The sequence below is a fragment of the Cydia splendana genome, chromosome 23 (assembly GCF_910591565.1).
Source record: "Cydia splendana chromosome 23, ilCydSple1.2, whole genome shotgun sequence".
In the NCBI taxonomy this organism is placed as follows: Eukaryota; Metazoa; Arthropoda; class Insecta; order Lepidoptera; family Tortricidae; genus Cydia; species Cydia splendana.
The window spans coordinates 8,370,940-8,387,339 of record NC_085982.1 but is presented as its reverse complement, the minus strand read 5'-3'; the positions used below and the strand labels follow the sequence as shown (position 1 = coordinate 8,387,339).

The following is a 16,400-nucleotide window of genomic DNA, read 5'->3' as shown; positions in this document are numbered from 1 at the left end:
AGCGTTAGGTACTATAGCTCCATTTTAAATTGGAATACGTTATTTTTGTAGCAGTAGCCTTAAAATCCCATCTCACCCCCCTTTCATCCCTTCTCTCCCCATTCACAACCCAACTCTCCCCGCGAACCCTACTCACCCCATTTTACGGTACCTGTTTAATTAGGTGCCCGAATAATAATAAGCCTTACCTTATTTGTTGAAAAATATGTGAGATAAGTTAGTTAGGCTATCAAGTTAGGTCACATTTGATGAGGATATAAGCGAATCGGCAGTGACTTGAAATTAGTGTTGTTCCGGAGATTCAACGGTACAGGTAAGAAAACTTAAATATTATTTTATTTTTATTTGGCTTCATATAATTTTTATATCATTTTATATATGTATAAAAACAGGGTTGTGTTGAGACATGTGATGATTTACACATAAGACCTTTTGTACACACACTAACCAAGGAATAAATTAAATGAAATTTTATATAATATTAATAAATTTAATAAACTTTGTTTTCTGATGTTGAAGAATGGAAATAGTTATTTCTTTTACAAGAGAGCGAATATTGGAAATCAATTCCAAATGATCAAAATTAAATATTTATTATTCAAAACTATTACTTGAAAGTCTATTTTGCTAGCCAACATGAGGAAACAACTCGAAATTTGCATTTAATTAGGTACTTTGGCAATTTTGTGGATAAAATGCAACTTTTTCCTGAGTAATTGAATATTAAAATAGGGCCTTTACGAAGTGGTGTGGTGAAACGCTAGTTTTAAGATATTGTTAACTAACTTTGTAATAATATGTTTACCTAGTTCATCTTGGAAAAATGCGCGCCCCGTTTTATTAAATATTTTTTTACTATTAAAAGTAGCGTAGAATTCTTTTTTTTTGCCTCGTTATAATTAAATTGAAACATAAGTACATAATTTTGACCAATTTAAATTAACTTGAAAATTTCTGATTTCTGAGTACTTACAAATTTCAACGATTCAAATGTTTTGTCAACGATTTAAAATTACCTAACAAAATTAAAAAAAAAAAAAAAATATTTTTAGGTGTAATAAATAAGTATGGTTCAAAGACAAATATGAATTATTTAGAATTATTAACAAACAATAAAAATCAATTAAATGTAACAATATCTACTAACCAAAATTAAAGTTTCTCCAAACAAAATTGATAATTTGTTGTCGATTCGCTCAAATAAATCTTAAACTAATATACGTTACATAAAAAATAATATACTTATGTCTTTTGGTAATTTGATAGGTACCTTTATTAATAGTAAAGATAACTTGTACGAAGAGCTACATTTTTGTTATTAATTTTTTGCATAAACAAGTGAAAATCTATACAATTTTGTTTTATTAGTTCAATATTTTAATAAAACCGTGATACTGTAAGTATTATCTACATGTTGTAAATAAATTAACATTATTGGACAAATTATTTAAAACTATCTTCACCATGTTTTATGTAGGTAGGTACATGTAACAGGCCACGAGTACGGACGGATAATGTTAATAAAATTATTATTGATAGGTACAACTGTTGTAACTTAAACCTACGAACTATTTATATTATGACAGCTTATATATATATATAGGAATATCAATACCTAATGACCGTTAGGTATTGATATACCTAACGGTCATTTTACAAGCTGCCAAATTGGACAACTGCTTAGGGTTCTTAGATGATAATAATTTAGAGCCGAATCGCTTAATAGTTCATAAATAAAAAAAACCTAAATGTGCTTCTTCAATTATTTTTGCGAGATTTCCACCCATAAAAAACGCTCATGACTCCGTTCCTTACTTTTATTCAATTATTTCCAGACTCCAAAATGAAGTTCGCAATTTTCGCCGCCATTGTTGCCCTGGCCGTCGCCGCGCCCCCCAGCAACGACGAGCAACTCATCATCACCAAGAAGTTCTTCCCCGACTCCTTCGCCGTCTACACCGGCCACCACGACATCGTCGACATCGTCGTACCCCTCAACGAGATCAACTACTCTGATGACAGCAACGAAGACACTGACGAAACTAAACTCACCATCTTCTTCGTCGAAGCTGATGTCAAAGACGATGGAACTTACGACTACAAAGGATTGTACACCTACAAGAACGGCGTAGCCAAGAAGGTGCTTGAGAACGGACAGTGCACGACTTACGCTAAGGACAAGATCGTCTACTTTGGCGCTAGCGACGGCATCTACAAGTACAACGAAGCAGATCAAACTGCGACCAAATATGGTAGTGTTTCTGACAGCATCATCAGAATGGCTGTTGATACTGAACATGCTAACGTATATTACTTGACCTCAGACCATGTTATGTACAAATATAATGAAGGTGAGAAAATGGCCACTAAAGTTGAAGCAGTTAAGGACGCTAGAGACATGGTCTTCGATTACGACGGTATCATGTTCTTCTACGACGGCAACCACCAGTTCTACACTTACAATGGCCAGCGTGTACTTAAAATCGAGGGTCTTCCCGCTCATCCCGCTAAAGTAGCACTCATCAGGCCTCCAGTTTTGGTCAACCAGGCTTTGGCTGTTATTGATGGCCGTCTTTGGGAGTTGAACGTGGACGGTACCAGCGAGATGTCGCCAGTTAAGTTCCAGTCTCTACCGACCGCGTACGCCCCGGACACCATCCTGTACCAATACTATGCTTACAAGCAGAAGATTTACGTGTACAACCTGGTTACTCTGTTCGCTGATAAGAACATTGATGAACTGAATGAGTTCTTTGAAGATAAGCAGGAACAGCTCAACGCTTATAAGAACACGAAGGTTTCCAGCCGTATGTAATTTTGTTTGTTGTTTTGACAGAATAAAAATTTTGCTATGATTTATGCTTGTTGTTTTGTTAATTGTTATTGGGTCAAACACAAAAGTGTGTTCATTCGAACTGTACAGTTTTCTCTCCTGTGGGCAATAGTTAACAGCTTGTGGGCATCTAGGTAATGATTTTATCATACTTATCCAAATAAAAGGAGTACCTTTTCATGAGGATAAGGGTTAAATAAGAAAATTAACCTTTATAGCCCTTAACTGTGTCTATATGTCTTTGTCTATAGGAAAGACGCGAACACAGTTTGTTGTTTGACCCTGTTACTCCGTACTCACAGGTCGTTACTTACTGTATACACCTTAATTGGTCCTGAAATAATAGTTGAATCGTATCTAGACACAATGAGGTCAACCAATGTTGCTCAAAGTCCTCAAAGAGTTATTAACTACAAAATAGAATCTTGGTTAGTAAATAATAAAACCCAAAGAGAGAGGTTAGTCATTAAATCTAGGTAGGCACTGTAAGTCCTACCCCCCCCCCCCCCATTCCCCTCCCCTAGCGACGCTCTTAGACCTACAGAAGTACAGATTGCATACTTAATTATTTGCCATCGTATTTTCTCGGAAACATTCGTATTTGTCATGCTACTTCAGTCAACCTCAGTACTCTTTGTACCGAGACTGATTGAAATAGCAAGCGTTCGTACATTTCCGTGAAAATACGAAGGAAAATAATCATGCATTTTTTTTAAATAGCTGGTCACACTGCTGGGCAAAGGCCTCTCCCCTTGAGTTCCACGACTCCCGTTGTTGAGCTTTTTCTAGCCAGTTATTAATGAAGGTCGTCGTGAATGGTGGTCGTCGTAATATAGTGTTTCGGATGCGATCCGTCGCTGTGACACCTAGAATGTTGCGCTCCATTGCTCGCTACATTACATTACATCTGTATAATATTTTTGCACAGCAATAAGATATAGTCGGCCGCGAAAATAAATGCATCATCATTCCGATCGCGATGTGAATTCTCCCCTACTTTCACGATTTCGTAATACGTCTCGGTTTACTTTTTAACCACATCATCGCGTATTTGACTTACTTTGAACGGTTTGACATTTTTGAGATAGTAGGTAGAGTGACTGCTAATGTTATTGGCCACTTCATATAGTAATTGGCCACTCCTAACAATAAGACTTCTTTTCGCTTGTTTCTTTCTGATTTGTTAGGAAAGGCCAATTACTAAGTATGTAGTGGTCAATAACTATAGCAGTCACCCTAGGTTACCTAATGGTCTTCATAGTGTAAATTATCGTAACCAGAGAAAAAATAACGAAAGCTCTCTGGCTGCCTTATGCCTGTCTGTTTTAGCTCTAATCTTCCCCGAAATCTAATCGATAGTGAAGACAGTAAATATAGTTAAGTATTTAAATAGGAGGATGGGTATTTGTTTTTCACGACACCTAAGAAGGTGGATGAGCTTTCTGTAGGTACCGTGACGAAGCCTGCGCTGTGATGGTATGGATGTTTTTTAGTTAAGTAATAAAGTTTTTTTTATTCACAAACTTGAAATACGTAAATAAATATAATTTTTGCCTACAAATAATAAGTTTTAAGGCGAAACTAGTTAACTAGTTAAATTAGAAAAAGATAATAGGCGGTCTTTTAGCTAAAAAAGAAAATATATCTTCCATACCACCTTTGGGTGTCAGAGTCGTTAGAGACATTGATGTGATAGTCGACAGAAATGAGGTCGGAACGACTATGTATAAATTACTTTCATCAAAATACTCGTAGTCACATGGTAGTCATCGTTTTGGTTTCGGCAAAAACATCATGATTCGATAAAACTCAATTAAAACCTAACCTTCGGCCGAAACTAGAGCAAAACCGAACTTCCGGTTTCGGTAAAAAAATCGGGTTAGGTCGGACACTATTCGTACCTCTATTTGAATCAAAGACATATGTAACTTCGTATAAGATGAATAAAGTCTAAGGAAAAAACGTGCCTCGGAAATCAAGAAAAAGTCATTCTCGGATAGATGGCGCACACACCTTTGGCCTAATGCTCGGCTAGATGGCGTGACGACACCGTTTCAAATTTAATAATTTTAACACATATAGATATCAGTGAATGAACATGGGTCATAATGATATAAAAATAATAAAATCATTTATCCATATATATACATTTTTTTGATAATTTTATACGTTTTCATTTTTAGTTTTAGTCGTGTGTCGATAGATGGCAGTAAATTTACTGTGACTACAAAATTTACTATGACAGGACCCCTCTATACTATCTATTCTCTTTGATTTGAATAAATAATGGTTTGAACCTTAAATCTAACAAAGTATATTTTGTTTCCATATAACGGAAAGATTTGAGTGTCACGGTCACCGATATATATATATACAGGGTGATCAATCCAAATGGGTCAGTATGGAGAAGTCGGAAACTATGAGAGATAGCGAAATCTGTTCTTAGGAACCATGGCTTCGATTTTAGATTTAATAATAATGGCATTCAATTTTTTTTTTAATTTATCATACATAACCGGGATTCGAACCTGGTCAATATTCTTGTTGTTTGTTTGTATGGCAACTTTTAAACGATGCGTGATAGGTGGGGGGTGCTCGATCAAATATCATAGAGGGCCCCGAGACAAAACAAACTATATTAAAAAAAATCAAAATGGCCGATTTTTTTTAAATTTTCTCAAGTTGGTCCAAGCGCGCTGAGATTTGGCATGTGGCGAGCCTGGGGGCCGAAGATTACCATGTCAAAAAAAATTTTTGGAGAAATCCAAAATGGCGGCGGACGCGGGCAAAGTCAAATTTCCAAGTAGGTTAAGCGAGCCCGAAGGGCGAACTTGGCCGACCCCGGCGGAGGGCCGAAGGCCCGGAGCCTCCACCCCGACTCCCAAAACGCGAGGCCGAGGCCGAGTAAACGAAGGCCGAGCTCCGCGTAGGGCCGAAGGCCCGAAGCGTCACACGAAAGGGGGAAGTTGGAGCTTAAACACGACCCAACACTTTTCCTATTGGGAGTCGCGTTTTGGGAGTCGGGGTGGAGGCTCCGGGCCTTCGGCCCTCCGCCGGGGTCGGTCTTCGGCCTCTCGGCCTGAAACTCGCCCTTCGGGCTCGCTTAACCTACTTGGAAATTTGACTTTGCCCGTTTCCGCCGCCATTTTGGATTTTTCCAAAAAAATTTTTGACATGGTAATCTTGGGCCCCCAGGCTCGCCGCATGCCGCATGCCAAATCTCAGCGCGTTCGGACCAACTTGAAAAAATTAAAAAAAAGTCGGCCATTTTGAATTTTTTTTAATGTTGTTTGTATTGTCTCGGGGCCCTCTATGATATTTGGTCGAGCACCCCCCACCTATCACGCATCGTTTAAAAGTTGCCATACAAACAAACAACAAGAATATTGACCAGGTTCGAATCCCGGTTATGTAACAGATTTAAAAAAAAATTAATGCCATTATTATTAAATCTAAAATCGAAGCCATGGTTCCTAAGAACAGATTTCGCTATCTCTTATAGTTTCTGACTTCTCCATACTGACCCATTTGGATTGATCACCCTGTATATATATATTGTGTAATAAAATCAACATGAACTTAATAAATAATACATCCTATAATTTAAAGATTTAAGTAATTAAAGTCACCTTGAGATATAAACTTTTATGTAGATAACACTGTATGTTGTTACCTAATTATATAATTTTTGTTTATGTGTCCACTGTTGTCAATCTATTTTGTTTTGTATTCAACAGATAAATCTATAATTATGAAAAGAATGTTTATGCCTAAATAAATAAACTACCTGAGATAGGTACCTATGGATTCAAAGGTAAGTCGAAATAATAACTTAACAATTGTAAAGCTATTATCAGGAGTTTTATATATAGTAGATAAGATAACTGGCATTCGGAACTCCGTAAGCGCGATATAGAAAGTGCTAACGCCATCTGTTACAATTTTGTGGCACAACGTTGCTAGTGACAGATACTTACCTGATGACAGTGATGACATATTTTCCATACGGTCCCATCGTTTTTGAGAGATCAGGGAGAGCTAGGGTAAAAGTGGGATAGATGCCTAAGGGGATAGTGCCTCAGTTTACACGTAGCGGCATGTGCGAGTGGTATATCTACAAATTTACACATTTCACTTGCAGCAGTTGTAGGTACGTCTATAAGAACCATCTCTCACGAACGGCAAAGAGGGTGAAATGAAACGCCGAAGTGGGTAGCTGGGTAGGGCCACAATTCGTACCTCCCCCCCCCCCCCTCGCCAGGAGAAGAGAAGGGACAGGAGCTGTGAGTCTCATACACCGTGCGTCAGTGTGGGCCGAAAGTTAATTCAAATTGAAAATGCTGGCCATTAACAATTATAAATTGAATCGTAAACTGTAATCGTCCGTTACGGTGTAAGGTTCAATTTATAATGGTTAATGGCCGACATTTTCAATTCGCATTAACTTTCGGCCAACACTGCCGTGCGTAAATGCATTCCCTGCACTCCGTCAAAGTTAGAAACCATATTATGTACCTTCAAATAAATAAGTTGCCGAGGTACTTAATGTACTTACTAACATGTAGCTGTAATGATATGATACTAACAATATTGTATGGATTTTTTTTTTAATGTTCTGAAATAATGATTTTTTTTTTTTTTTATTGAATGAAACTCAATTATATTAAATTTTGTCAGTCGTAATTCGTATTATATTATAGCTATTAAATTTAGGTAGGGACTTATAACTATTTGTTCAGAAAAAAATGCGTATGTGATCGATGATTGCAATAAAGCTGGCTTGCCATAGAATATTTATTAATTTTGAAACAGTTTTCCGAAACTTTCTTAAAAAAATACATCTAAGCTTCTACAATAAAAATATAAAATACATAAATAAGAAATGGACATATTCTCAAGTGGCAGTTATGAATGCATGTTGTCATGTCACCTTAAAACCTCCCAACTATAGACCAAAAAGGCCTAACAACCAAACTGACCTGAATTATCTTCGATTATTTGAGTGTTGCAGTAATAAGGGCATCCGCGGTTGCACGGAGAGGGCGAGCGGGTTATTGAAAAATAGTATGAGCAACTCTAATGTCGGCTGTACACACTCGTCAAGAGCCTCTCGCCGAGAGTCTCGGCACCGCTCTGCTCCAATGAAGAAGAGCGAGACGAGAGGGGAGCAGCATGTACACACTCGTTCTCGGCCTGTCTCGGGGTCTCTCGTCGAGTGTGTACAGCCCGCATTTTACCTACAATGGCACCCGCGTACGTGCGCCCGCTCCGTGCACCCACGCCATCTAGCGGAAGTATACTTTCACAATTGGAAGAAAAAAAGAATTGGTATTCTTACTTAATTACGTATTGAGCTTGAGGACTATAATTGTCTTGTCTAGACTACAATTGGGTGATTTTACGGAACCTATATCTTCGGATTAAGCCTGCTACTTCCTCCTAAATAGTCGCCATAAAATAATCGTCAGCAGGACAAGGATCGTTACTATTTATCGGCTTATACCTATATAATTTCCCTCTCGTTCCCACAATTATATTACTCTTTGCATCAAAAGCTATTCCAGTAATTTTGTAACCCAGCTGTCCAATTTTCACTGGCAAAACGCTTTTCGTACTTAATTTGAACAGAGAGCCCTTTACAGCTACGATTGCTTCGTCTTGCGTGTTCAATCTTAATATGTATTTTAGTTCTCTAGAAAATCCTTTATATTGTATAGGTTCATAGTAATCGGTAGCGAAAAAGTACATTCTTCCGTCGACGTATTCATAAAACACATTGCCTTTAGCGTCTAAAACGAAACTGTATGCTTTCGTGACTTTCTCATATCTTCTTACGGCATATGATCCGTTGACAAATTTGAAGATTTCATGATTAGGTCCAGTGGCTATATACATTTGATTGTCTGTTTTATCTATGAATATAGAACGAACATCATCGTCGCCAATGGGTCTTTCTGAAGCGACTGTGTCTCTAGCAGAATCGAAGGTGACAAGTCCTTGATTTGTTCCGAAATATATGATATTGCTTGGGATATCCATTGCGACACATTGGCCTATCATATCATCGCCGATTGGTATTTCTTTGATACCCAAAGCGCCATGCTTGAGCAAATGGATTCCTCTAGTGTAATTTCTTTTGTGGAGGATAAAAAAAATGTTTTCGTTCCTCGGATCGATGATGATTCCTGTTGGGTAGCCATCTATGGTGGCTATGAGTTGTCTCTTGTAGTACTCGTTCCCGATTTTGATTCGGTCGCATCTTTGGGCCCCTGTGTGTGTGAAGAGAGCGAAGATGGGCAGGACAGTGATGAAACTGCCCTTTAGTAAACGCATGATGATCCTGGAAACAAAACATGAATAAATCTTTAAAAAATGGACAAGTGCGAGTTGAACTCGCCCACAGAGGGTTCTGTACAAATTTATCTTAGGGGCTGTCCATAAATTACGTCATCGATTTTTGACGATTTTGGACCCCCCCCCCCTATAATCATCCAAAAATCATGCTTCAAATGACCCCATTTCCTCCTACTTCACGCTACCGTCATCCGATGTCCAGACCCCCCCCCCCCTAATTTGAAATGACGTAATTTATGAATAGCCCCTTATTTGTTATAATTTTTTTCACAAATTTATAGTTTTCAGATTTTTTCATGTATTGTGGATGGTTTTATCCACGTGATAAAATAACTGTCACTTTTTAACACCGCGGGATAGAAAGTGACGGACACCGTTTTATCACGCTGTCACGTAGATATAATATTTAGAACGACCGTCATATCCGTAGTGGTTATTAACACCCTAGTTAATACCTGATTGACACCTTGTTCATTAAAATAATGATAAAGTGTTAGGAAATTTTATTAAATTAGTATGAAATTGTACCTGGTTACTACTAGTCAATTAATTTTGGTCTACAATTTTTTATACATATTCCACAATCGATATAGAACTTTTATTGAATGATAAAGAGTTCCAAATTCAAAAACAAAACAGTTGCTTCTGGTTCTCGGGAAAGTCCATAGACGCTCAAGTCTCAAAGCTCAACGAGCGATATAAAAAATAACGCCTGATAAATTATATTGAGCAATATGCAGCCAAACTGTTGTATTTGCAAATTGGTTTTGTACGTCGTCCAGAAATCGTGATCATATTTGACTTATTTTTTACACAGTTATACAATACATACAAAGAAAGAAAAAAAAAGCCGGCCAAGCGCGAGTCGGTCTCGCATTCCAAGGGTTCCGACTCGCTCAGGGTTCCGTTTTTTTCCTTTACGAAACGCTAGAAAGACTTATAACTAACTTGTACACGGTAACTACACTGAAAAAGGTGAACACTCAGCATAATGCCGGGTCCTACTGGAGTAGTACCTGACGGTGGTCTTCCGTGAACACCTGTAGGGAGCGTAGTTGCACGCAGCTACCAGCTACAGTAGAGTTACTAAGGTAACTATAATAATAATTACATATTACGACAGTAAATAACAATAAATACGATAACATTGTTACACATTTAGATATTAACACAAAACTTGAGGCGTTGCTAAGCGTTGTAAGCGTTAAGATTGGTTTAAAGAATGACTCACGCTATGAACGAACGGTCCGGGCCCCAGGGTTTATGTGCAACCATTACGTGCTCACCGATAACCTGCCATAGAAAACGTTGTATCGGAAGCCCCGACACTAACCCTAGCCGTTCTAACGTGAGTAAGTTTTATTTTTGAAAAATATGCAATTAAAACAAGCTGTGTTTAGTTAGGTAGTATATGTACCTACTTAAGATGTGATAAATATCGTTATTGTTAAGTTTTAGTATAAGTAAGGATATCTTTTAAGCTCCGTTACAAGGCTGAAGAGTGATATCGTTATTGATAAGTTTTAGTATCAGTAAGGATATCTGTTTTAAGTTCCAATTACAATGCTGTCCTAAAATTACTGTCGGAACTCCTAGTGGGAATTGTGTTAGGAGATGTAGGCAAAATTTATCATTTAATAATCTTATCTGTGTATTGTTATTGGCCTGTATCTGTTTTTTTTCTAATAAAGAAAATAAGAAGCTAAGAAGAGTGAATGAAAGGAGAGCTATCCTGAACACCATCGTAAATAGACGCGGAAAAATCATTGGACACTTAATACGACACGACCACTTCTTTAAAACTATCCTGGAGGGGCGGATAGGACACAAGCGGGGAAGAGGAAAACCCAGACGCAGCTTTTTGGAGCAAGTGAAAGAAAAAGTAGGGGTCGTGTCGTCAAAGAGCTGGCGCAAGATAGGGAAAGCTGGAAGATACTCCACCGACAAGAGAATAACTCTTAAGTTGTTGATGATGATGATGATGATGATGATGATGACGATGAAAGAAAATAAAATAAATTAAATCTCTCACCTCTTTCACTCCTAGACCACGACTGCTGGAGTCACAATTCCGCATCGTTTATAAAACATTTTTGCCGTCATTCAATGACTGATTTGTTTTATAATAGTGATCCAATAACTACTGAAAGGGATACAGGTTGATGTCAGATCTGTGAATAACAATGAACTAAAATAACTAGAGCTATAATAATTCAGCCTACGTATTATACGTCCCACTGCTGGGCACAGGCCTCCTCTCATGCGCGAGAGCGCTTGGGCTATAATCCCCACGCTAGCCCAATGCGGATTGGGGACTTCACATATACTTACCTTTGAATTTCTTCGCAGATATATGCAGATTTCCTCACGATGTTTTCCTTCATCGAAAAGCTAGTGGTAAATATCAAATGATATTTCGTACATACGTTCCGAAAAACTCATCGGTACGAGCCAGGATTTGAACCCACGACCTCCGGATTGAAAGTCGGACGTCATATCCACTCAGCCACCACCGCTACTAGAGCTATAGTGCATTTCATATTCCATCGTGTTTTCACGGAAATGTACGAACGTATCTTGCTATTTTAATCAGTTTCGGTACAAGAAGTAGGTACCGAGGTTGACTGAAGTAGCATGACAAATACGAACGACTCCGAGAAAATACGATGGAAAACAGTTATGCACTACAACTAGGGTTTGCACGACGGATCCGAAATGTATGCGAATATCCGCGGATCCGGATCCAGATCCGGATAATTTCATACATTTCGGATCCGGATTGCAAACCCTAACTACAACTATATAAATTATAAAAGTCTCACTGGAGCTCAAAAATTACCCCACAGCATGGTCTAATAAAACATGGTCTTCTATTCCCAGAGTGACACAGGCCTACGTCACAATAACATGGCCGCTATATATAGCGCTATCGCATATTATCATATAGCGCTGTCGCATGATGACGTAGGCTTGTGTCAGTTAGGTGACCTAGAAAAGACGGGAATAGAGTACCAGGCGGAGTATATTATTATACCATGCCCCACAGGAATTGTGCCGAGAGCGAAACAACCACAGATAATTTAAAACTTGAAAAGTTTCCATGACGTGTTCTCAGTATTTTTCCGGCACGTTTATTGGCAAATCTGTAAGAAGGTTAGTTTCCATTTCTATGACATTTGAAATAGTTGTAATGAGGGCAGTGAAATGAGTGAGGTAAATCTTAACACATTCACTGCCAAGAACACGTATGTGTGTTTATTTCGTACCGTAAAACGGGGTGAGTAGGTTTCACGGGGAGAGGTGCGTTATGAATGGGGAGAGAAGGTTTGAGAGGAGAGTAAGAAGGGATTTTAAGGCTACTGCTACAAAAATAATGTATTCCAATTTAAAATGGAGCTATAGCAATACGCATAATAAAAAAATCGATCCAACAATCTTCCAAAATCACCTTTGTATGAAAACCCCTCTCACCCCAAATACGAGGCACTACGGGGTGAGATGGGTGTTCCTCTTTATCGTCAAAGTTATGAAATGGAACTACCCAAAATTAAATATAAACTAGAAATACAAACGTCCGGAACACTTATTATATACACCATTCAGTTTTCATGTGTAAAAATAAAATGTTATCGAGGTTTGAATTTCAGTTTTGACCCTACTCACCCCATTTTACGGTACTGGAAACGGGGCGCCCGGCACCGAAAGTGTTAAATGCAACAGTCGTCAACATCAGAACCCTATCAGAACGGGATAGGATCTTTAGTTTTAATTAATATTGGAAATTCAAAATATGCTCATAATTTATTTATTTGTCTTTTTAATGCGCATATAAATAAAATATTTACATAAAATCTCTGTGAGGTCTAGACCTCGTAAATTCTCATCATGGGGGTTCCATAGTTCCTCGATATCGAAGAAAAGGAAGATATATATATGGAAGAGTAAAAAAAGCAGCCTGTATAACATACCGATGCGTTCTATTCTATTATAATACAAAAGATGTTTTCATCTATTCGTATCAACAAAAAGGTTTCTTCCTAGACTTAAGAATGAAATCTATATTTCTGGGTACTTATTCGTGGCAGTGGGCAGGACCAATACTGCCGTATTCGAACTTCAAGATATTGACAAAAGACGACACGTACTAGATCCATTCTAGATACGTTATAGTTTAAATATCAACTAGTTCTCTTTTGCAGCGCAATTCGGGCAACCAATGTCACTTTTACGTAAGATAGAGTAAGATATCTATTAGATTTGAATTAGATCTCTAAGTCATATCCCGTGGAAATCGTTCAAGAGTATCTCCAGAATCGCGCAAATATCAAATTTGACAGGTTAGATCTTAAACATATCGTTATCGTATATTGGTGATGTCTAAAAGATGTCTAATAGATGTCTATTTCAAAATCCGAATCGGGCCCATAGATAGATAGATAGAATATTCTTTATTGGCACACCTCCTTAAAAGATACAGCTTGAAGAAAAACAATCGATTAAAGATAGAAGCAGTCAACAGGCGGACTTATCGCTAAAGAGACTGAAGACATGGCTCGAAGGAGTCGTTGGACAAATCAGTCCCAGGGTAAAAGGTCTAGAGGACGATGCCAATGGTAATAAGAAGTAAAAAAAATAGTAGGGAGGAATTTGATTGGGTAATTGGATGCAATAAGAGATATTTAGGAGAGGCATAATGGTAGGTAGGACACCTTAAATACGACATGACATCTTTTTCCTAAAAATCCTGGAAGGTAGGATTGAAAAGACAAGAGAAGGGAGACCTAGAATTACTATAGATACTTAACTCTGCCAAATTAAAAATAATGCGTCGTATGAGCGATTGGCGTTTACTCCACCGCCAAGAGCAAAGCTCTTAAGTTATGATGATGATGATGACGATGAAGATGATGATGATGATGATGATGACGATGATGTTGATGATGATGATGAACAATTGTCTTGGGCGGATTTGGAGTAGGCATATGTCAGCCAAAAGATGTCCAACGCTGGACGAAGGCCTCCCGCCTCCCCCAAGGATTTTCACAATTTCTGAGTATAGTTTGCCCGTTTCTAGATCTTAGATAGAATTGGATGCAATTGGCACAGTCTGAGCAATAAATGGCGGGATATGAAGGAGGCCTACACCAAAATAGTTGGAAACGGCTAAGAAGAAAGAGAAGATTTAATTTAATGTTATTTGTTGGACAGGTTGAAGGATGACTCACGTTGGACCGGACCGTGGCCGGGCCGTCGCTTCCGGAGCTTCGTTTTCTATGAAAAACACCACGTGATCACCGATCATCCGTCATAGAAAATGACATGTTTCGACATGCTCGACATGCGTCCGCGCTTCGGCCCGGGCACGGCCTGGTCCGCGTGAGTCATCCCTTAAGGAACAGTTTTTATGTGCCCAAGCCCGATCAAAAGAGCTAGCCGTGGAATGGTACACGATTTGAAAAGCAACGAAACTAGACAGTTAATTCACTGCGTTACCCTCAGATACACTTTTTGAAACGCTACTTTACGCTAGACCCAGGCGTCTGGTAGCTATAGGGTATTTAAAATAAAATTGATTAAAAATGTTATTTATTCAGGTATAAACCTATTAGATTTCATTTTTGCGAGGGCGTCCTCAGTACAGAAATGCACGCAGAGCGCCGCATATATCGGGCTACGCCCGACAACCTTTGGCATGAAGGCGCCTTTGGCGCCTGGCTTTGGAACGCGTACAGCGAGCCTCGTACGTCGGGCTACGCCCGATTCTTTTAGTATGAGGGCGCCGAAGGCGCCCGGCTTTGGAACGCGTACATCAGGTCTCGTACGTTGGGCTATGCCCGACTCTTTTAGTATGAGGGCGCCGAAGGTGCCCGGCTTTGGAACGCGTGCATCGTGCCTCGTACGTCGGGCTACGCCCGACTCTTTTAGTATGAAGGCGCCGAAGGCGCCCGGCTTTGGAACGCGTACATCAGGTCTCGTACGCTGGGCTACGCCCGACTCTAGTATGAGGGCGCCGAAGGCGCCCGGCTTTGGAACGCATATATCGTGCCTCGTACGTCGGGCTACGCCCGACTCTTTTAGTATGAGGGCGCCGAAGGCCCCCGGCTTTGGACCGCGTACAGCGCGCCACGTACATCGGGCTACGCCTGACCCTTTTAGTGTCGCCTTTTGGACCAAGACCGGTGCGTCACATAGGTACGTTTCAGTATGCTTCGCCTGACCACTGCGAATTTTACGAGGTGAATATACTAAGCAACTTTTACCATGGGACCAAACCCGATCTCGAAAAAAACATTGCTGATCTGGACTTGTATACCTATTCACGTTATATAATAGTGCAGGTCATTAAAAAACACCATGTATATAGCGGCCAAACAAATTTCTTTAGAAAAATCCTTCTTGTATCGCCGTAGTCGCGTAACACGCGGATAGATAGAATCCAGAGCAATTGTAGATTCGTAGTTCGAATTACCTACTAGATAAATTAATGTTTTATCGGGTGCATGCAAGCAAAGCCGGGTGCAAAAGCTAACAATATGTATATATTTGAATTACTACTACTAACTAATTGAGCTCTTTCAAATGATATACAACATGTCATCATTAGGTACTTATTTTTATTTTTTTGGTTCGTGCTTTATAACCTCTAGAGGGCGCCGTGTTCATTTTTTTGTGACGTCATATAGCCTATAACCAGCGGACGATTAAGACGATTCGAATGACACGTCGTTTGTCAAATTTCAATGAGTACTTTAGAAGTTATGAGAGAACAGATGAACATACATACATACACACCCACATACATACCGGTCAAAATCATAACCCTCCTTTTGCGTTGCCGTAGTCGGGTAAAGATAACTTCTGTCTACGTTTCTCTATTAATCTTCTGGTGCTTTATTTCAAGCATGTTGTAAAATAATTTATTTTAAATACAGTCAAATACCCTGCAAATACCCTATTCAACATTGGTGTTCATCGGTGGAGGGCAAAGAATGAATGCCACTTAAAAGAAAGTTTTAGAGTTTTGATTTAAGAAGTATTATGAGTACCTATGTAAGTATTTAATTCTAATATAACTTTACTGTGGGATTTTATTGGGAGAAACAAGTGTAAAGAGAAGTCTAACTATTCATAGTGCCTACGGTTTATATTTCCGCAATAATACGTAATGGCGTCTATTCTAGTGATAAATCATAAAATATAGATAGGATCGATC

General features: G+C 38.9%; 2 protein-coding genes across 2 annotated transcripts; one reads left to right on the top strand and one right to left on the bottom strand.

The window, feature by feature from the left end:
- Positions 1–295: 295 nt before the first annotated feature.
- Positions 296–2,859, top strand: LOC134801788 (uncharacterized). The gene is made up of 2 exons (XM_063774380.1): positions 296–313; positions 1,836–2,859. Exon 2 carries the CDS (start codon positions 1,844–1,846, stop codon positions 2,813–2,815), a length of 972 nt encoding a protein of 323 aa, XP_063630450.1. The 5' UTR covers positions 296–313; positions 1,836–1,843; the 3' UTR covers positions 2,816–2,859.
- A 4,728-nt stretch (positions 2,860–7,587) lies between these two features.
- LOC134801777 (uncharacterized) lies at positions 7,588–11,276 on the bottom strand. The gene is made up of 2 exons (XM_063774371.1): positions 11,220–11,276; positions 7,588–9,173 (listed from the first exon to the last, which is right to left on the bottom strand). Exon 2 carries the CDS (start codon positions 9,164–9,166, stop codon positions 8,273–8,275), a length of 894 nt encoding a protein of 297 aa, XP_063630441.1. The 5' UTR covers positions 9,167–9,173; positions 11,220–11,276; the 3' UTR covers positions 7,588–8,272.
- Between the last annotated feature and the right edge of the window lie 5,124 nt (positions 11,277–16,400).

Bases quoted from the DNA above. Each gene is read 5' to 3' on its own strand.
- LOC134801788 (XM_063774380.1), top strand. From the start codon at position 1,844: ATGAAGTTCGCAATTTTCGCCGCCATTGTTGCCCTGGCCGTCGCCGCG.
- LOC134801777 (XM_063774371.1), bottom strand. From the start codon at position 9,166: ATGCGTTTACTAAAGGGCAGTTTCATCACTGTCCTGCCCATCTTCGCT.